Source organism: Megalopta genalis, chromosome 5 (genome assembly GCF_051020955.1).
Source record: "Megalopta genalis isolate 19385.01 chromosome 5, iyMegGena1_principal, whole genome shotgun sequence".
NCBI lineage: Eukaryota > Metazoa > Arthropoda > Insecta > Hymenoptera > Halictidae > Megalopta > Megalopta genalis.
The window spans coordinates 19,027,393-19,048,484 of NC_135017.1; the positions used below are offsets into that span (position 1 = coordinate 19,027,393).

Consider the following 21,092-nt stretch of genomic DNA (forward strand, 5'->3'; position numbering starts at 1 on the left):
AAAAAGCTTCAAAATTTCGCCACAAGAGGCGCCACTTTTCGCAAATGGCGCGAAATACGAACTAAGATTTAATGTTAACTTTATATATACATCTATTAATATTTTAGAATTAATATACATATATATATTTTGACCAATCGACCTTGATTGGTCTACAGCCCGTTATTTTTTGTATTAAACAAAAGTATTTAAGAATTTTTAACGTTAAATATTCTTTTAATTCCGTGAAGTGGATCAATTAGTCCCACTTTTCTTTCGTGCCTTTAGGTCCATGTAGAGCTATTATACTGTATTTGAATTATTGTTTTCTACGTCACATATTATGCTTCAAAGACCCTCTATATTTTTAATATTTTGCATGCGATCTATCTCTCTGTCTTTTTTATATTAATTTAAAGAAGTGGCAGCACTGTACGTATGTATGTAGGGTGTCAAATTCAATTAATTCGGGAATACATACATAGCAACATCAATGATTCCGGCAGAAGTTTCGTTTCTTACACATGGTATTCTACGCCTATGTTACAACAAGAACAACTCTTTTCTTTGAGTGTGTCTTTGAGTGAACCTACCCTGGTATGCAATAAGTTGTGTCAGGGGTTAGGTCTTAAGAGTTCTTGTATCAGAATAACTGTAAATACATTAAAATAGAAAACAAGGTGGCGTATGTGGGAGAAACAATATCATATGGAGCATAACCAGCAAGTTTGTGTTTCATAGATCTGAGATACCTGATCGATATTTTGAAGACTGTGCTTATATTCGTGAACACTAGACTTATTAATGGTGATTCCATAGCAAATGAATATTTGCATGCTGCAGTTATGTGCTTCCATTGTGAAAACATAATTGTTTTATGGTGATAATATGTCAAAATCAAGCATAAGGAAAATAACGGTTGACCCTACGAAATGTAATACAGACTCTCGTCGACCAAGTGTGTTTGAGAGGTTGGGGACCAAACCAGCAGTTACTGCCGGCCAAAATTCATCGGATTACTGTAGAAACTGGGCATTGAATGGCAGTTGTTCGTATGGAAAGAATTGCAAGTACGTACAACTTTGACATTTTTATTTTTCTCAAGAAAATAAAATACGTTATTTTACAATGCAGTTGACTGAATTTTTCGTGTTCAGTGTGAAATACCAGCTTTTTTTTATTTAGAATGTAAAGTAAGAATTATTATCCGTTCATTTTAAGAGGACCAATATTTTCTTTTTTTATATTATAACTAGATATGCAAATACTCACACATTAATAAGTCCATCCAAGCGTGCCAAGAAGGATAATGCAATTGCAAGTACAACGGGAGTAAGTCTATAAACTTTTAGCTATATTATTATAGTTTTTATTACAAATCATTCTATGGTAAATAAAGACTCTATTGATGTTTACTACACGCAGATATTTACATATGTATGTTTTTAATACATAGCTTATTGAGGATCCGTTTAAAAGGCTTACTTCTAAGATCGTAAAAAAGGCGTCGCATAGTCCTGATTTAAATCTTGAAGAGTGGAATCAAACAGATTTAGAATACGAGGACGAGAAAGTACTAGAAAGGCGTAGACAGCTGTTACAGCGTGAATTAGAGTTACAAATGAAGAAAGATAAAGAAGTTCATGGAAAAGACAAAGTGAGACAGAAGAAAAAGGCAATGACTTCTTCCTCTAGTTCTCATACTTCAAGCACATCTAGTAGTAGTAGCAGTTCTAGCAGCGAAGATTCATCTTCTAGTTCGACGTCTGACTCACGGAAGAAGGTTAAAAAAATTAAATCTAAGCGGCATCACAGCGGATCTACAGATTATGATGAGGATAAAGAAAGAAGACGAAAGTAAGTAATTCGTATTGTGTGTAGATTATTTCTTATAAAATAAAGTGTTGTTTGCATTCGATAGATTGAAATTGAAAAGACTCGGCACCAAGAATGACAAGCCTACAGTCAAGAAGAAGCGGAAGCTGGAAAGTAGTTTGACGAAAAAGGAAGTTGGCAATAGGTCGGCTAAAAAGTATACCTCAACTTCTACATCAAGAAAACATTCTTCCACTCCCCGTACAAGATCACCAGCGATACAAGTACCTGCAACAGTTGCACCCACAGCAGCAGTGGTATTAGGCTCTTCGGTATCTGTGCCTCATCATGCAGCATCCAATAAAGTTAGGGAACGAAATAGAACAGAATCTCCAAAAGCACCCAAAGCTAGAGATGTGGAAAAAGAGGACAGGCATTACAAGAAAGTACGAGATGTAGACGAAGTGCCTAAAGAAAGCAATAAGAATAAATCTTTCGATAAAGCTAAAGAGCCGGAGAAGGAGAAAAATCGTACAATAGATGAGAAACTAAAAATCGATGAAAGGGTAAAAGCAAAATGTAAAGAGAAGGAATTACGCTCCAGGACACCGCCGACGACTGAAAGATCAAAACATCAACACTCTAAAGAGACAGTGTCAACGAAAGCTCGTCGTAGTCGTACACCCGAGAAATCATCGAGATCGAAACGGGAACCTTCCCCATCGAAGACTCAAGACAGACAGATATCCGCAAATCGATCAAGAGACGTGGAGAAAAAAGATCGTGAATCTCACAAGAGTGATAAGACCAAGGATAGGGAGGACATTAGAAAGACTGAGCAGAGTAGCAGAACTAGACAAGTGGCGGCGAGTCAAGAAGAGAGTCATAGACGAATTGGGAAGGAATTTGATGAAAAAGCTTACGTGGGTGATAAAACACGACAGAAAAGTAGAGAACGACGTGACAAAGACCATCCAAGGGATGAACGTGGCCATTCGAGGCTTGGCCGGGATCAACGAGATCCGCGTGATAAAGACAAAGAGGATCTGCAAGAACGTTGTCGCGAACGACAACGAGAAAGAGATCGTGATCGTGACAGAGATCGAGAACGCGATCGTGATCGGGAGAGGGACCGAGATCGTGATCGTGATAGGGATCGGGATCGCGATCGAGACCGAGACCGAGATCGTGACCGTGATCGTGATCGAGATCGAGACCGTGATCGAGAGAAAGATCCATTGAAAGCTAGGGACAGAGATGTTCAACCATTGGTTCCGACATCAATAAGTATAGCTGTAGACAAGAACTCACGTTATAGCCGGGACAAAGAACGAATAGTAGGAAAAGATAGTGCCTTTGAGAAGAACGGTACCCGGGAACGTAGGAGCGACAGGGAGAGGGAACGATCTGAAACGAAAGCGCTATCGGATCGAGACAGGACATCATCGCAACGAATTGATGGTAGATACGATAGAACCGCCGTTGATAAAGATGCGCCTGCTCGCAAGGCCGGTGTAAATTCTCCGAGAGATCGTTTCCCACGCGAGAGATCATTAGATAGAACATCTTTACTGGATAAGACTGTACATACTGCACAACCTCCATCACAAGCACCTTCTTTACCACCGGTACAAACTTCTATAGCATCCTCATCGTCTTCATCCGCGCCAGCAACATTGTCAACATCACGAGACAACTTAATCGACAGGATAGATGGACATTATGACCGAGAAAGGCATAGACGATTTGGTGCAAGGTATTATAATCCGTGCATTTAGCTGTTAATGTCAGGGATCTTGTATAAAAAATTAAATATTACATAACGCTTATAAATAAAGAGTTTAAGTTATTGTAATAATCTCTTAAAATTATCTTTTTAAAAACTTATATATATATATTGCTAAAGTAAATCATTTTACAGACGGGAAACCAGCCCGCGTCGAACTATTGAAATTGATAGGAACTACAACAGGAATTACGGACGGTTGTCCGAGCACTGGGATGAACAAGAGGAAGCCACTACGCACTTAGATTACCGCGAACATCATGTTCACGAGGATGAGAGGAGGAAACCTGTTGACGGAAGAAGGTACGATAGTCCGTTTGAAGAAAGACGAGGGATTCGCGAAGAAAGATCTCGAGAATCTAGATACGTTGTTCAGACTGCGGACAGAACATCTTTCGAAGATCATCGACATCATCATCATCATCATAGGCATCCGCTGTACCCTGGAGAAAAGTTGAGAAGTAATACATCGATTCGGTAAGTTTGTGGCATCAATATTTTCTTGAGTAATGGAGAATAGCTTAGAGTTAAGTAGGAACTACATTACCCTATTTTCTATATATCAGTGACGAAAATGTTCCCAATGATGATTGGGATAATCATCACAGAGACGTGGAACATGGCCGAGAACGAACTTACGGGCCCGTTGATTGGGAGGAAAGAGAATGGCGAGTAAGAGCATTGTGGGACAGCAGAGATAGTCTTCCTCGTTCGGAAGTTCATGATGAAGATTGGAATTCTCGGTACGATAATTCTATCACGGACTGGAAGTCAAATGACGCACGAAAATGGGATAATCAATCCGTGCATATACGTGGCCATTACAGAAACGATCGTTCAAAAGAGATAGAAATGGGAGAGTCCACATCTCACAAGTGCGTTATCCGTGAATTCACATTATTTAATTAACGTATCTCAAATAAATACTTATGACACATTAATATGTATTAAGTCCATTTTGTTTCAGCAAAAGGAGAAACTATAATAATTCAGAAACTAGGGATGAATGTACAGTTCATACCTCTAAACAAGCATCTCTATACGGTAGCATGAAAGAGGAACCTATTAATAAAAAGTTAATGGAACTGGCAGAAGGTAAACTATCTACGACTCGAGAGAAGTCTACAGATAGTTTCCCGAAAAAGGTTTTATTAAAAGAAAAACCTGAGACTAAAGAAACCGTCACTACTGAGCCGAAGCGTTCTTGCATCGATGAGTCTTTGCAAACACTTCATACTGAAAGTGATCTCAGTGATATTAGTGATGATCCAGATGATATACTAAACATGGAAGATATTACAGTAAGTGCTTCTTTCTTTATTTGTACTTATCTAGAAATTTAAATACATATTAAAATAATCATATTTATATAGGATATCGAAACAAATAAGACGCGCTCGAAGAAAACCCCTGACACAACGCAACGCGATGCACAGTCAACGACTCAAGAAACAGCACCGTCATCTCCAAAGGAGACAATAGAGGAATCTGTATTTAATTCTAAAGGAAAAGATAATACCGATACAATGTCATTTAGGTATTATTTTTAACTAATTAATTAAGTGTACACAGTTGACAGATATGTTGACAATCGCTATTTGCTAAATTTATTTAGGAATCTGGAAGATGAGAATATGGAAACTATGGACTTTGAAGAAATTTCTGACGGTGAACTAGAAGAGGATATTAAAACAAGTGGTAAAGGTTTAGGGGATGCTTTGGGAGTTGATTGGGAGAGTCTAGTGAAAGAAACGCAGCCACGAAGACCCGCGACGTGTAATCAAAATGCCGAAAATCGTTGGCAGTGTAAGGCGATTCTTCATAGAATTGGTATATCTGGCAAATACGGTGGTGAAGATTTAATGAAGAAATTGACAAAGAAATATGGGAAAAATGGTATGTCCTTTTTTTACCTATTTTTGAAAATATTATATATCTATTATATATTTATTTTGTCGATTATTTATTTACAGATCATTCAGAATTTTTCCTTCACAATGTTGCGTTTATGCACACGGCGCTTGCACGGAATCGCTTGTTGCATAACCTGAACAATGATATGTTACCTGGGGTGGACGACTTTCTGTATAAGTAAATAAGTTTCTTTAAATGTTAATTAATGACGTGTCGCAATATTTCTAACATTGTTATTTTTACAGGAATAGTAATGTAAATACCGAAGAGGATGTGGATTACGATTTAGAAGTTTTGAGACCTTGTACAGCTTTATACGAAGAGGCAAAATGCTTATTGCAACAAGTTGTATGAAAAAAGCGTTTATTTGTAGGACATGACTCCCAAAATTGCACATTGTTGCTATTTAAAATAGTACAGCATAAGGCAAAAGTGTCATCAGTGGCATCAGTTTGTTACATGTTAAATTGGTGCAGTTAATATTTACTGCAACCAGTTCAACCTTCAGTGGTGCAATCTAGGAAAGAATTAAATTGATACAATTTTTTTTTTAGTACTTAGCTCTTCGATCATCTTAATTAAATGTCTTTTGTATATTATTCAAATTTTATAACATATTCTTTATGTGAATTATAATTGCAAAGATTGATTATAACAGAGTGACTAGATTGGAAGAATGTGGAACATACATTACCAAAAAACGTTATATCACATTTTATATCATATCTTTTTTTATAAATTGCAAAAAAAGAATCATTATTATAGATACTTAAATTTAAAAATTTATTACTAAACATTTTGTGTGCTTATACTATTTCGAGAAGATATTTTCTTAATATTTTGATAATATATGTGAATTAAATGATTTGATCCACGTATACATATATAGCGACTGTACTTTTTACCTGGTCTTTTATAAATAGAGTTTTGTACACACTTAGGAGATATATATGTTAGATAATGTTTATAGATAAGTATTAACTTTCAATATCAAGAGATAATTATTTTCCTTTGTTATAAAATGTCTATATTCTTTATATTACTTTTAATGGAACAATTAACATTGTTTAAAATACTTTTTATCACACTCGAAGTTAACAGCAGCCACAACATCATTTTGCAATATGGTCATTGCATCCTCCAATAGACGCTCGTTTTCATCATTCTAAGAAAAAGTACATGATGTAAATATGAGAATTAGCGACGCAGTATAAATAAATAAATAATATAAACACCTGTATAGAAAACTGTGCACGTTCATTTCGAATGTTCTGTTGCTGCCGTAATCTCTTCGTCTTCTCCATGTTTGTGCAATATAGCTCGTACAAAAGAAGCCCTAAAATATTCAGTAAAATAAAATTGCGCATGAATATTTTCAATTTCGTAAACGAAACGAATTACCTTTCTTCTTGCTGTTACCGCCATTCAAAATGTCTAACGTGGCGAGCAAGTCTTTGCAGTATCTGGCCTTTGTGTCGAGCTCCGCGTCGGTTAAATCTAATACAATTGTTCGACAAATAAAAAATGTTTCAATATTTCGAAAACAGACCGTGTCTATACATATATTATAATTGCAATACCTCCCCATTGCACTCCCTCGGCTCTACCGTAGTATGAAATAATTCGGAATTTAATGTCCATAATAAGATAATTAGTGAGCGGAATCACAAGTTTCAGTTCCCTCTGCATAAAATCATAAATTTCACGCGGAGTTTTATACATAACGTTCTCCATGATAGCCGACAAGCTAGAACGAATCGAAGTTACCTAAAAAAGAAAAGAAATTGCCTCATAATTTGTTTCAATTTTCAGCAAAACTTCAATAAACGTATAAACACCTCTCGGTTGCTCATGACGATGGAGCATTTATCACAGATCCAGGACGACGTCGAATTTAGCGGATCCTGGGGCAGCAGATTTCCGGAACATTTCTCGGATTCGCATAGCAGCGCTCCTAATCGAGATCCAAATTCCTGACGTTACATGCAAATAAATGGTAAAATAAATGAGTGAATAAAAAACCAAGCAGAAGAACTTGATTCGCGAAGGGGTCGATGTGACCTGTGAAAAAAGGGTGCAGCTTAAAGTGCAAGAAATCGTGAGTTCGATTCGCAAGGGGGGTGAGTTTGTAGCGCGAAGATATCTGCGATGTATCGAGGGATGATGGATCGTAGAGTTACCGTGGGATCGCTGCACCGTTTGCAAGCGCAGGCGAAACGTTTGGTGACGCTTAGAAAGCGTCGTCGCCGCGTGGTGTCCCAGAACAAGCTCGTGTAAGACATGGTCAGCTCGTCCCCGGCGGAAATCGGACGGGCGGCGTTCACGTAGAGGCGTTGCCCGTTGTCGAAATGATGCCTCGTGTTCGGCGTGCAACAATGATTCTGCAGTGCCCCGAGAGGATAAAGACCGCGTAAGCTCGAGGAATGATCGTTATCCTGGACGCTGACCGTTTCGAACGCGTTCGTGGCGAACGTTCCGCATACGCGTTTCATTAACTCCAGGTCCTCTTCGCTTGGCGGATTTGCTACATTCCGTTGCAGTAGTTCGGCCTTGTTCCCGGAAATTCATTAATTACAATCGTAATACATTAGCGAAAAAAAAAGAAGAAAAAACACACGAGCGAGCGTGGCCGCTTCTCGTACGGCCTTTTCTCATCGCCGTACGGCGAAGCTTCGCTGAACATGATCTAGAAAAGGGATAATTTCGAGCGCGAAAAAAGTGAACATGAAGTCTACGAAATGATCAGTTTCGTTGCGTGAAATCCGCGGTAGCTGAAAAAGTTCATGCATTTCTGAACAGTAACGAACGGCGTAGCGTTACACCGTGCTAATTGGAGAGATATTCTGGGACGTCTATCTATGTGAAATGATTTTCATAATTTTTCTAATTTCTCAACGATGTTTACGATCATTTTGATTATCGAATTATTTAATGCTCTCGCGATCGTTGCATTGATCAAATAAGACGATCGTACCTCGAAGGCGGCGAGCTGACTCTCGTCCCACTGGAACCCGGCCAAGCATTTTCGTTGTTGCTCGGTCATGAACAGTCCTCGTATCGGTATCACGGTCAGCAGCAGGTCGAAGGACCAGTCGGTACCGGAAGTCGGCACCAACGACCTCAAGTACTTGCATTCGTAGTCCACATGGTTCGGTGAATTTTCGCATTGCACCGAGCAGACCGGCAAGCCGCAGCCACGGTCGCACGGAAACAGCGGACACTCGTTCTTGTAGCAGCACACGCACATCTGCGGACGCTCGCACGCTAGAACTTTAGCTTCGGGACCGTTTACAACCGTGTAATTAACAATTACGTTCAGCGTAAACGGACGTTTCACCGCTCGCTCGAAAACTCGACGGAGAACGCGCGCGCGACGCCTCGTCGCCGACCTTCATTTTATTTAAGAATAAAGTACCGTACGAGAACGAAGACCATCCCTTATTTTTTTTAGTATTTAACCGTTTGCGTACCACGGGCCACTTTTGCGCTCTTCAGATCTTGTGTCGAGAAAAGCCAGGCCGCATTTGGCCGAAACAGACGACTTAAGGGCCCACCCGAAATTTGTCGAAACGTGCTCAGCCTTTCGGACGCATATATGCGTCGCATCGCTGTCTGTAATCCAATTTGCATTTTGTTGTTACCTATTCTAAATTAATAGTATATATTTTTTCATTCGTAACGTTTTATTTTATGTTTTACGGCTTTCTTCGACACGCAATCGAAGGAGCGCTGTTGCGCTCTTCGATCCTGTTTTTTCAGAACCATCCGGTACGCAAACGGTTAAGCGAGTCGGCTGTCGTCTCGTACGCTGCATTTTTTAACACTTTGCAGTCGAAGCTATTCGAATTCGAAATCCAAAACATGATTTCTGATCTACAGTATCTCTATTTTATATAATCTATTGCGATTTATACGTATGAAATTGAGCCTATTGGCAAGTACAACGCAATTTTAATAGTTTTTTTTTTTTAATATAAACGAGTCTGATGCTTTTAGAATGATTTTGAAAAATAGTATACCAATATTTTAGTGGCGCCACAGACTCGCCACTCGAGTGCAAAGGGTTAAAGCGCGTCTCGTCGCCGAGGATCTCGAAATCGTCGTCGAATCATTTCGAACGATCGCGAGACGCGGCTAACAATGTGACAGAAAAACGAAAGAGCATTAGGATAGCTAAATAAAGGCGATCGCGCGGACACCGATCGCAAAAAAAAATGCAGTCGCAACGTGATCGACGCAGTCTCCGTGGCGCGGCTCGACGAAACCGGAGGCGAATAACGAGAAAACGGAGGCGAATCGAGAAACGTGGTTCAGTGAACGAATGAGCTGTCTCCTAAGATTAACCGGGCGGCTCGGTAACGCAACGGCAGCCTAATAATGGGAACGGAATGGCCGGGCGGAACTTGCGCTAAGCCTGATCTACGGGACGCGAGAATGTTTCGCGTGCGATCGCATATCGGACGGATATCATACCGGAAGTCTACTGGCCGCGCACCTTGGCCCGACGATTAGGGGCGCGTCGACGAAGATCAGCTCGTTAGGCTCGATGTTCCTGGTGGCGAACAGGCCGCGGCCTCCCAATTTCGAGTAGCCGACGGTCCACGGCAACGAATCGTCGCCCATGATCCTGTTCTCCTTCAGATGGGCTATCAACGATTCTTTCACCTGATCCGGGTCCACGATACTCGGTAGATTCATGCTCACAGGCGATCACGAGTGGAACTTCGCGGAGGGGAAACCGACGAGATCCGTCTTCGACTACGGTGTTCACGGTAGTGCTCGCATTCACGCTTCTCTCGCGCTATATACAGTAGCCGGAATATAAATAGAGAAATGCTACTTCTTATCTTCATCCAGCTTGTCATAACGTCCGCTATCCTTCATTCACGTAAGCCGTTCGAGCGTACGACACGCGTCGCTTTTGTAAACGTTCGAACGTGTACAGGTGATGTCCCCCTAACTGACGCTCGGATTGCGGCGAAAAATTGGACAATTTGGGAAGAGGAGATACGATTCATTCGTGTCTTGCGCCTTGTTTTTATATAATCGCCGATTCTCGACAACTATAAAAAACGAGGCGCAAGACTCGAACTCTAATCGTAATCTCTTCCTGCCAAATTGTCCATTTTTCTGCACAATCCGAGCGTCAGTTAGGCCCACGAAAGTGTTCGTGCACCTTTTGAAACGCGCGAACCTTTTTCAAACTGGTCCCGAAAGCTACTTGAATCGTTTTTCCAGATGATAGCGGGACTAGTCCACCGGACGATGACCAGAACGCTTTTTTCTCATGAATTTTGCTATCGCTTGGAGCGACAAGAAAAGAAATAAAAGGCTTCAAAAGTTTTTCAATCTTTTTATCCGAGCTTATAACAAAAATTAAGAAAAATGCCTTTTCTTTTTTAATCGAGTTTTAAATATGTTGTCAGGTTTTAGAAGGTGTGCGAATACTTTCGTGCGATTATTGTGCATTACAATCGTCGCGTTTATACGAATACAGCACGGACGGTTAATCGAGTACAGTAATTTCTCCCTAATTCGCGCTCAGATCTCGCGGAAAGAATGGACAATTCGAGGAAGAACAGATTATCAACGACTACAATAACGAACCGCGAGGCTCGAACAATCGTATCTCCTTATTCTCCGATCTAGGCTAACGCATCGATCGCGAACCATCGAAGATCTTCGTTTCACAGCGAAAAATCATGCTACCGGTTTGTTCGCCGCGCGATCATTTTTTTAAGAAACCAGCGGTCGTTTCCGGTCGTTCCGAGAGCTTTTCGAAACGGAACCAGGATTCGTGTATCGATACAGCGTAATTTCACGCAAGCGTAACGTGGTGTACACCGTTTGTATAGACGATCGTTGCCAGGACTACCAGGTAGCTAGCCGCAAGGAACACTGTATGCTAACAAGTATGTATATTATATAGGGTTAGTACCATTGAGGGATAGTGTGAGCCGAGAAAAAGTATCGTAGAACCGACGACCCCGCGTGTCACCAGTTCCGTTCCGAGGATCGTCGAATAGAAAAAGGTAATCGGTACGGAGGACGGACGATCGATCCTTCGACAGTGAACAAACCGAGATAAAAGCGTCATTCGATTTTTAGTTGCTGCATACGAAACGTTGCCCTGTAGTCCGAGGCCTCGTAAATACGTGTGTAACAATTTAATGCACGAAGTGTACGCGTATGTGTGACTTAGGGCGGCCGTATCCGTTATCATGTTTTCGGAACAAAAAAGAAGAGAGTCGCATCGAACGTGTTGATTAGACCCCGCGATTATTTCTCGGTACATGCGATCTTCTTATCTGTGTTAAAATAATACGTACATTATTCGGTCGGAGGAATTGTTTCGAATAAATCCTCTGTTGTTCGATGAAAGCGCTATGGAGACGGAAATCGCGCGTCTCCGGGGCTGAGAAAGTTTTACCGCTATACTATACGTCGGCGATTGAATGAAAATAAACGCAACAGTTCGTATGCAACAACAACAACTCGCTTCGAACATTTATGTTCGAATTTCGAACAAACGAATTTCGCGTTGGATACGATACGGTAATACAGAATAATACAGAATGTATAATACTTGGCAAAAATAGCGGAATCGGACGTGTTGTCGGCGGAATGTCTTCGGCCTTCTACTGTGTTACGTAATTTTGATTTAGAATGCTTCACGCAAGATGGTCGATTGAGAAATTCATGAATGAAAGGGTTCTCGCGCTGACAACCGTGTTGGCTTTAACGATTGGTCTCGCACGAGGACTGAATTGCAGTAGCGAGCCTTGCATGTACGGGATTTGCTTAGAGGATGGGAACAGGTACATAAAACACACAGACATAAAAATCACGCGCACAGTCTCTATGTTGGTATGAAACGCAAAATGATACTTTATCGCCGATAATATCTAGGTGATTAAAGGAACGCTTGTGTCGAACAAATTTTTAGCAACGACCACGATTAACCACCGCTGTTTCATGAATATTTATTTCCTAAATATATAAATCCGAGGGATTTGTAAATACAAGAAATTCTCTCCGATCGACAGAAAATATACGATTATTCGAGGCGCAAATTAAATGGAATTTAATCGAGCCGGAAGCCTCTTCTCAAACTAGTCTATATTTGTTTCCAAGCTGAGCGTCGATTAGGGAGAATTTACTGTATCTGCTTTCGTCTTCTAAATTGACATCGGCGGGAAAGAACGATAGAAATTTGTCAAGCATCGTTCGCTCGAGTAATGTGAATAAATTTCAATAAATATCCAAAGTCCCCACGACGGAAGTTATTCGTGATTCGAACAATAAGAATCGCAACGATCGGCGAGAAGCCAAATTGCTTGCGATTAAAGCTCGTTTGTTTTGTGCGCGCAGCACAAAGTATTCCTGTTATTGCATCGACGGTTACACCGGAATCAACTGCGAGATCAATTGGGACGACTGTTGGTCCAATCCGTGCCTAAACGGAGGGACATGCAACGACGCCGTTGCAGCGTATAATTGCACCTGTGCCGAGGGTTTTGTAGGTAACTCGTGGTATCCCTGCGTTCATTTCCCATCGCATGCGTGATATACGGGCCGCTGCGCCGGCATGTTTACGCGGGGAATGATTAAATTATGATTATGTGCTCGCTTTACGGTACCGTGGATAACGTAAACGTAAACGCGCAACTGTTAATGCACGAGATCAGCGAGAACAGATCGAATCAATCCGTCCAGCCAGACGGTGCATGCTTCGCGTTTCAGACGTGTTCCCTTATCTATTACAATTTGTCGGCAATTTGTGATTTCTCTATCTTGCGTTCGTCTATTCCAGGGGTGGCCAAACTTTCGATCACTACGGGCGACCTGTTTTTTTTTTTTTTTAAATTATAAGCGGCGGTTCACCAACATCGCGATTACACGAAGTGATCGTAAGAAAAGTAGTAATTTAAATCCAAGAATAAGTTTAAATTTGAGATAAACATAGATAATATCAGACAGACAGGAGCCATTAGGAATAGTTACGTGTGGCCGACGGTTCGGCCGCCCCTGATCTATTCTATAAAATCAATTCAACGGTAACAACTAGACTGCGAATTTTGTGCGTCTTATGGCAAAAACGGGCTATAAAAGACTGAAACGACATTAGAAGAGTTCAAATATACGTTCACATTGTGTTCCAACTTATCAGTTCAACTTATAATTATTAAAAGAAATCTTTATTTCGCACAAAGATCCGCAGTCCGGTAATAACTCGTGTACAAGACTTTTTTACAAGAGTTTCTTCTAACAGCACAACATCGTCTCTTTCTATTACGCTTCATTCGTTTCGTTGACGCATCGTTCAATATGCACCTTGCTGTTCTTTCGATATAAACATTTAAATACGCGAATCTGGTTCAACAGAATCCCTGGTCTCGACGTTACTTTTCGCACAAGTTTTCTCGACGCGTCGCGTTTGCAGGTATAAATTGTGAGCAGAGGTACAGCGAGTGCTCGAACCAACCCTGTTTGAACAACGGGACTTGCCTCGACTACGACGGCATTACTTGTCAATGCCCCGACGGATATTCAGGTATAGAGGCAAGAGATCTCGTAAATCCTTCGCTCTGTCCTAAACCGTCGTTTACTTTCCTCAAGGCGATTACTGCGAGATAGACGCGTCCGTCTGCAACGACACTATATGCAAGAATGGAGGCGAGTGCATCGAGGGACCCGGGTTCTCCTTTCTTTGCCGTTGTCCCGAAGGCGAGTGCCGCGTTCGTTGGAACTGTCGTAAAAACGAACAACGATAAATCATCGTTTCGTTCCCTTTGTTACAGGATGGACAGGCCCGCTGTGCGACCAGGACGTCGACGAATGCATCACGTCGCCCTGCAAAAATGGTGGCCTCTGCATCAACGTGCCCTCTTCTTATACCTGCGCTTGCCTGTTCGGTAAGCATAGAGAACGTGCCGTCACAGATTTCCACTTCAAATTCGTTCGCCCTTCGGTAAAAATAGCATGGCCGTTCGTTCGGTCTCGCCCAAATTCGTTGTAACTAATTGTCACGGTTGCTTGCAAGGATACACGGGCAAAGACTGCGACAAAGCTGTCGTCCCCTGCGAGGAGAATCCGTGTCAAAACGAGGCGGTGTGTTTGTTCGAGGACGAACGATCCGTTTGCTATTGCGTGCCGGACTATCACGGCTCATTGTGCGAGCTGAAATACGACGACTGCGAGTCGAAATTCGCGAACTGCGTGAACGGCGGTACCTGCGTCGACGGCATCAACAGTTTCACCTGCGCCTGCCCGGTTTATTACAGCGGGCCGTTCTGCGACCAGCACGATCATCTTCCATCGTCGACGGTTTCGCCGTTCGCGGAAACATACGAGACTGATAGCGATAGGGAAACAACCACTGCCAGCATCTCGTTTCCATCGGGATCGCCAACACTGCCAGAAACCGATTCGTCGCCGTTGACAAATGCTTTCGCGGCAACTGAGTCTTCGACGTCGGTCAAAGGGACCAGCCGTTCCTTCACGAAATGGTACCCTTTCGCCGAAGGGTCATCGACCACTGACAAAAATGGCTTGTTTAGCAGTAGCAGCAGCAGCAGCAGCAGCAGCAGCAGCAGCACGGACACCAGCACGCTGCTCACCGACGCCTCGTCGATCTATTCGATCACGACCAAAGACCTGTCCCAAACCGAAACAATCTCGTTAGAGCCTCGCACGTTTCCTGATGTCTTGAGCGAAGCCACAGCTACGTCCTCGACGCTGAAGATCGAGAACGATTATCTCACCGAGAAATCGTCTCGCAACGAAACCGCGGCCACCGAAACGACGTACCAGAGGGAAGGAACTGGGACGTCCGTTGCCATCAGCGAGACGTCCTCCTCCGAAACGAGTGACACGCCGAGATACACGCCGACGACAGAGTAAATAGTCCGCTTAGAAATCTGCTTAAAAAAAAAGAAAAGAGAACAATCTTTTACAATGGTTGTAAAAATGGGCAATTATAAGTCAACAATTATAAAAACGACGTGCAAGCCACGAACAATCGTATCTCCTCTTCCCAAATTGTCCATTTTTATGTGCGACCTGAGCGTCGATTAGGGAGAGTTTGCTGTACACCGGTACGTATCATTTCTAGGTATTATTTCATGATAACTACGTCCACGGAAAGGGCCGTCGAAGAAACCACGATAACCGGAACCGACAACGAGAGAAGCACTTTATTTTCTACAATCGCGTCGGCTTCGGGTGTCACGGAATTCTGGCGAAACAGGAGTTTGGAGATAAGTTCGTCGCCCGGGGATGTACCAAAAGCTACGACTGTATCGTTCACAGAAAAGGAGATGTCCACCCATCCGGGCGGATCTTCGAGCATGGATGTAGAAAATTCTACGGTCCCGTTCGCGAGCAGCAGCCCTTCGTTTGCAACAACGAGTACCTCGATGAGGACCGTGTTCGAGGAAAGCAGCACGATTGGCGAAGAGGGCCAATCTTCCGTGAAAGATCAGTCTTCGACTACGGTGCAAGGTAGCACCGATTGCCAGGGTTCATCCTGCACTAGTCCCACGGTATCGTCGGGACGCAACGACAGCGTCGTAAGCGAACCTAATGCCTTCTATTGTCCACAATTGTATTAGATCGCTTCATTCGATCGTAGAGCATCGATTGTTTCATTGATTCCATAAAGGAAATCTCGATGTCGAAGATCGACCATGATCCGAGCGTCGAACCGAATTTAGACGAGGACGGGGTTTGTAAATTCGTCGGTTCTAGAGATTCCCGAAACATTGAACATCCCAGACGATCTAATCATGAACTGATTGTCATTCTATAATTACGATGTTGTTATGTTGTTGCAGTGCAACTGTACGAATCGTAGCGACTGTAAGACCGGCCCGAGTATAACGCGGGCCGCGTTCAACGGGAAATCTTATGTGAGACAACGTGTGGACGTAGAAACGTTGAATGACAATAATACATCACTGAGGATCTTCGTTAGGCTGCGAACACGTTTCAAGGATGGTATTATATTGCACGTGTATTTCGACGATGAGAAATATGCGCTGGTATACCTGGAGTATGGCTCGCTGAAATTTCAATTTTCCTGTGGACTGGAGACTATGTTGCTCGGGGAGATAGATTCTTCTATCGACCACGGATACGAAGTAGACATCGATACAAGGTACAGGCGGCGGAAGTTTCTCTGAAACTCATGAATCGTTTACAGAAACTGAATTCAAGCAAAAGCCTACTGCATTAATACTAAACCTACCACGGTCGAACGAACAGTTTCACATTTTACGATTATAGAAATTATAACGACGTTCTGTATAATTTATGACGTTGTATTTCTTAAAGCCTCTTTTCGATTCTTATAAATAATTTTATCTTTCTCTCATATGCAGATTTCAATATTTTATTCGAAACGAAACCAATAAGTGCTCCGCGCGACTACTAGTCAATGGAACCACAGCAGTTAGCGGTGAACAAATATTGCCCTTGCAGGGAAACCTTCCACGATACGCCAATTTACATTTAGGAGGCATACCGTTAGTGTTCACGCAATATTTTTCACACGTCTCCATGGGATTTACCGGTTGCATGGACTTGTTGAAGGTTTGCCTCCTTCTTTTTCCAACAAAGTTCCAATTATAATAATCGTACCACTAAAACAGAATCTTGGTTTCCTTCACGAAGTTCCTCGTATCATTAAAAACAACGCAGATATGTTTGGTGAAAATATTAAGCGGCTCAACTTATACATATGTATAGGCATATCACGCATATTCTTGCAGGTAAATGATGTTCCGCGTCATTTCATTTATGACTCTACGGAAACATTTCAAATCGAAGATTGCGTATCCTTTCTGTGCCTTTCAAATCCGTGTCAAAATTTCGGTGCATGCGAAGAGACAAATGGTACAATACGTTGCAGATGTATACCCGGGTAAGATATAATAGACGTTCCGAATTATCTGATACGTAACGCTATTGAACGCATATCTGTAGACTTCTAGCAAATGAATAATTCCAACGTTAAAATAACAATAAAGGAATGTTATTTGATCGAACAGATATACGGGATCGTTCTGCGAACGCTCAACCTGCGATGAAAGTCCTTGTGCACTGGGAGCCACTTGCATTAGTTCGCCAGGGTCAGGCTTCGTTTGCGTTTGTCCCCTTGGAACTCATGGTCTCTTGTGCGAAGAAGGTAATGCCCTTGTAAACGATTTTACTATACATTATACACTAATCTACATTAATTAATTAAGCAATTTCATCACAAACTTTCAGATACAGTTATAACTCGACCATCATTGTCAGTGCTCATACCTGGATTCTCGTCGTATGTCGCTTATGGTGTATCAAATTCTATAAAAGACACTATGGAACTAAAAATGAAGCTCATACCGCGAACCTTTGATCAAATATCCCTAATAGCTTACTTAGGACAAAGTGGTTCACGACGAGAACTCTCAGATCATCTCTCCGTAACATACGTTCGCGGTTACATTATGTTAACATGGGATTTGGGAGCTGGTAAACTGCAAGCGCATCGGAAAACTCTGCTATAGAATTGTATTTCAGTTTATAATCTCTTGTATTTCCTTTGTACAGGTGTACGTAGGATATTTACGAGTGCTCCGTTGAGCGCCACAACAATAACAGCTACAGCAAGTAAGAGTTATATAGCACATACCGTTCGGGTTGGAAGAAGTGGCCGGGATGCGTGGCTCGCTGTAGATGGTATAGGTAATGTGACTGGACGAGTTGTTGGATCCATGACTCGTCTGGACGTGTCACCGATTCTTTACATTGGTTTGTTCTCTCAATTTTATGCCTTCATTTGTGAAAGTCATATTACAAATAATCAGATAAGATACTACTAGTTTATATTGTGTGTCCATTTTACCACGACTTGCAAGAATGTTTCTGAAGGAACTAAATTATGAAATTAATGTTCTTGTAAAAACTGCATTCCTCTTCATACCAAATAGCTGTTGTAAAAAAATTATTTTAATATTTTTGGTTTCTTCTGTTTTAAAATGTTCGAATAAAGTCAAGTAAAATGTACACACTGTGTGTGTGTGTATTCTATATAATTCCAGTAGAGTACAATACGAAGAAGTGTTATTATTATTTTAGGTGGTCATAAATCAAGAAACTTTGAATCTTTACCCCATGATCTGCCTCTTCATACTGGATTCTCTGGTTGCATATTCGACATTGAAATACGCACAGCTGGCGCAATTTATCCAATATCAAGTTCTAGTCCCGCAACCGGCCGTGGGGTTGGAGAATGTCATCGTAACGAATGTATTCGCCATTCATGTAAAAATGGTGCTGTATGTTTGAACCATGGAGCTACATATAGGTAAATTCTTGTTTGGACTTCATGCATAGTCTTCAGTATTTAACTCGTTCATTAAACATTATATTCATTATTTCAGCTGTATTTGTACAAAAGAGTGGATGGGTTCGGATTGTTCCATACCAGTGGAAGTGTTATCCCCTATTGATTCATCCTCTTGTCATTCTTCGAATTAGTCAAAATATTGTTACCATTTCATTATACTCGAATTTATTCATAGTACAAAAACTTCGTATATTAACTAATGTTTTCATTATTATTTTTGGGTCGTTTTGTTACTGAACAAGAGTTTAAATGCACAAATAAGATTGCTGCAGCTAAACGAGCCTGTAAATCATACTTGTTATGATCGTGATGCCATTCCACAGATCCCCAATGAGCAGTCTACAAAAAGGAAAGCAACAGTAAAATATAGGGCAAAAATAAGTCCAACATCATTTAGTGAAGAAATTCATATGAATACCTGAAAACCTTCCTCTAAAAGTGACAGTTTTACTGCTTCTTCTACACTGAGTACTCTTTCTGCTGTAGCTAATGTGAGAATTACAGATTTTATTGCATCTACTCCATACATGAAACCTATAAATAAAACAGTATTATTTACTATAAAGCAATATGTACAAAATTGTATTTGTGTATGTTAACAATAAAGATATTTACCATATACTGCGCTGTGGTCATACGACATTAAGTGTCTCAACAATATTGCTTTAGTTTCTGTAGACACTGTGGGAGCTTCTATAGTTTTGGTTTTTATTATATCTACCCCATAATTATCACAGAACCATTGTACTAACGGGTCCCACTTCTCTACTTGTAATTTATATAATTCAGTCTCCTGCAATATAATAGTACAATAGTACAATCTAAGTTTATAATATATTACAATTTTGTAAAAGATATACAATACACGTACATTTGAGTGAAATAATAAGGTATCCATTTCCAAACAGTTAACTATATAATTTACCATATCAAGTTTTGTATGATTATGAGGATTATCTAGTACTGTATTACACAGAGCTGTCTATAAATTTGAATTGAAAAGAATAACATTACACTATTAATTAAGGTGCATTACAGAAATATATGTAAACTATAAACTATAAACTGAAATTTACCAAGTGCATGTTGCTTCTATCAATAACTCCTTTTTGAGCATTCCATTCTGCAGCCACTGCTAATGCAAGTGCTTTACTATTTACTTCAAATACTTTCCCCTGTGGAGTCTTGAGTTTTCTTTGATCAAGTGTAATTTCAAATTTGTCACCATTCGATAAAATATTGGTATTTATATAAAACCTTTTCACAGTAGCTACAAAGTAATTTTATTATCACATAATCATTAAAAATTGCTAAAATACATTTATTGTATATACAACATTTGTGAAAATATTGAAATAATTATTAGAGGTAATAATCTAAAAAATTTAGTACACATATTTAAAATGTGTCCTTACCCATGTATCTTACTATGCTATATGCTGTAACAAATTTTCTATACTTGAAGTAATGCATTTTCTGAAAATATTTATTAAATCTTTCCTGTAAATATTATGTATTTAGCCCTTTTCTAGGGTCACTTTAATACCTAATATGTTATAGATATTATATATAATACCAAATAATACTTATATAAATTAAGTATATGACTAATATTTGTTATTAACACAATTATCGATACTGAAAATAAATTGTGATAATGCTTACTATATATGGAATAACAATTTTATTTTATAACTAATATTATAACTAATACATACAACAATTTTCTATTATAACCTATAGTAGTATTTAAAACATAAATAAAAAATATATTTAAATAAAATTCAACTTCGTAAATTTATTGTCGTCTGACTTAATTGATATTATAGAATAATCTGTTCAAAAATATTATGTATGTACATATTTGTAACACATAATTAAATTCGTTTAATATGGCTTATTGTTAAATTCATGTATTTATGCTGCCCTCTACGAAATATGTATGTATGTACCATACATATCGAAATATTTTATATATACGTTCATGTACTATATGCTACGTATATACGTACGTATGTATAATATGCACAGATACAAATGTAATATGTATACACTTGAAAAATATTTGACTTGCGTGGGTGGATCCTGTATTCGTTCAAAAGTTACCTAAGTGGTAAAGTTAAGGAAGAGATATGTATAGAAAAATAGTACTATCAGCAAGATTAGAAATAAACTTGTGAATCGCAGTCAGTGTTACATGAATAA

The 21,092-nt window shown here is 40.2% G+C and overlaps 4 protein-coding genes across 10 annotated transcripts; 2 read left to right on the forward strand and 2 right to left on the reverse strand.

Annotated features, from left to right (window-relative positions):
* The first annotated feature begins 506 nt into the window (after positions 1-506).
* On the forward strand, positions 507-6,741 carry LOC117219780 (uncharacterized). Its single transcript, XM_033469211.2, has 11 exons — positions 507-1,049; positions 1,236-1,311; positions 1,436-1,836; positions 1,901-3,550; positions 3,716-4,057; positions 4,147-4,455; positions 4,548-4,881; positions 4,954-5,117; positions 5,196-5,476; positions 5,554-5,671; positions 5,740-6,741. Exons 1-11 carry the CDS (start codon positions 868-870, stop codon positions 5,846-5,848), a joined length of 3,966 nt encoding a protein of 1,321 aa, XP_033325102.2. The 5' UTR covers positions 507-867; the 3' UTR covers positions 5,849-6,741.
* LOC117219781 (SET domain-containing protein SmydA-8) lies at positions 5,841-11,457 on the reverse strand. 2 transcript variants are annotated; one of them, XM_033469212.2, is made up of 8 exons: positions 9,968-11,457; positions 8,469-8,741; positions 7,675-8,043; positions 7,333-7,467; positions 7,075-7,261; positions 6,896-6,991; positions 6,730-6,830; positions 5,841-6,659 (listed from the first exon to the last, which is right to left on the reverse strand). In XM_033469212.2, the coding sequence occupies exons 1-8, from the start codon at positions 10,190-10,192 to the stop codon at positions 6,552-6,554; spliced, it is 1,494 nt and encodes a 497-aa protein (XP_033325103.2). In that variant the 5' UTR covers positions 10,193-11,457; the 3' UTR covers positions 5,841-6,551. The 2 variants fall into 2 exon arrangements, with proteins under 2 accessions (XP_033325103.2, XP_033325104.2); XM_033469213.2 differs by lacking the exon at positions 7,675-8,043.
* Positions 11,387-19,506, forward strand: eys (eyes shut). Of its 3 annotated transcripts, XM_076521617.1 has the most exons (16): positions 11,387-11,526; positions 12,160-12,312; positions 12,866-13,017; positions 13,938-14,048; positions 14,114-14,221; positions 14,296-14,409; positions 14,538-15,393; positions 15,609-16,065; positions 16,330-16,652; positions 16,876-17,086; positions 17,266-17,417; positions 17,545-17,681; positions 17,765-18,010; positions 18,089-18,289; positions 18,617-18,845; positions 18,922-19,506. In XM_076521617.1, the coding sequence occupies exons 2-16, from the start codon at positions 12,161-12,163 to the stop codon at positions 19,016-19,018; spliced, it is 3,546 nt and encodes a 1,181-aa protein (XP_076377732.1). In that variant the 5' UTR covers positions 11,387-11,526; position 12,160; the 3' UTR covers positions 19,019-19,506. The 3 variants fall into 3 exon arrangements, with proteins under 3 accessions (XP_076377732.1, XP_076377733.1, XP_076377734.1); XM_076521618.1 differs by lacking the exons at positions 11,387-11,526; positions 17,765-18,010 and having other exon boundaries at positions 12,161-12,312; XM_076521619.1 differs by lacking the exons at positions 11,387-11,526; positions 12,866-13,017 and having other exon boundaries at positions 12,188-12,312.
* On the reverse strand, positions 19,036-21,039 carry l(2)k14505 (ATP synthase mitochondrial F1 complex assembly factor 2 homolog l(2)k14505). 4 transcript variants are annotated; one of them, XM_076521630.1, is made up of 7 exons: positions 20,900-21,039; positions 20,303-20,525; positions 19,964-20,157; positions 19,759-19,869; positions 19,503-19,680; positions 19,306-19,421; positions 19,036-19,226 (listed from the first exon to the last, which is right to left on the reverse strand). In XM_076521630.1, the coding sequence occupies exons 2-7, from the start codon at positions 20,358-20,360 to the stop codon at positions 19,080-19,082; spliced, it is 804 nt and encodes a 267-aa protein (XP_076377745.1). In that variant the 5' UTR covers positions 20,361-20,525; positions 20,900-21,039; the 3' UTR covers positions 19,036-19,079. The 4 variants fall into 4 exon arrangements, with proteins under 4 accessions (XP_076377745.1, XP_076377747.1, XP_076377746.1 ...); XM_076521632.1 differs by having other exon boundaries at positions 20,303-20,363; positions 20,900-21,032; XM_076521631.1 differs by having other exon boundaries at positions 20,303-20,387; positions 20,900-20,982.
* Positions 21,040-21,092: the final 53 nt, after the last annotated feature.

Coding starts and splice junctions, on each gene's coding strand:
- LOC117219780 (XM_033469211.2), top strand. CDS start 868: ATGTCAAAATCAAGCATAAGGAAAATAACGGTTGACCCTACGAAATGT. Junction 4,058..4,146: donor AGAAGTAATACATCGATTCG/GTAAGTTTGTGG, acceptor TCTATATATCAG/TGACGAAAATGTTCCCAATG. Junction 4,456..4,547: donor GGAGAGTCCACATCTCACAA/GTGCGTTATCCG, acceptor ATTTTGTTTCAG/CAAAAGGAGAAACTATAATA.
- LOC117219781 (XM_033469212.2), bottom strand. CDS start 10,192: ATGAATCTACCGAGTATCGTGGACCCGGATCAGGTGAAAGAATCGTTG. Junction 7,468..7,674: donor AACGGTGCAGCGATCCCACG/GTAACTCTACGA, acceptor ATGTAACGTCAG/GAATTTGGATCTCGATTAGG. Junction 6,992..7,074: donor CGAGGGAGTGCAATGGGGAG/GTATTGCAATTA, acceptor CAATTGTATTAG/ATTTAACCGACGCGGAGCTC.
- eys (XM_076521617.1), top strand. CDS start 12,161: ATGCTTCACGCAAGATGGTCGATTGAGAAATTCATGAATGAAAGGGTT. Junction 17,087..17,265: donor GTTGCATGGACTTGTTGAAG/GTTTGCCTCCTT, acceptor ATATTCTTGCAG/GTAAATGATGTTCCGCGTCA. Junction 18,011..18,088: donor AACATGGGATTTGGGAGCTG/GTAAACTGCAAG, acceptor TCCTTTGTACAG/GTGTACGTAGGATATTTACG.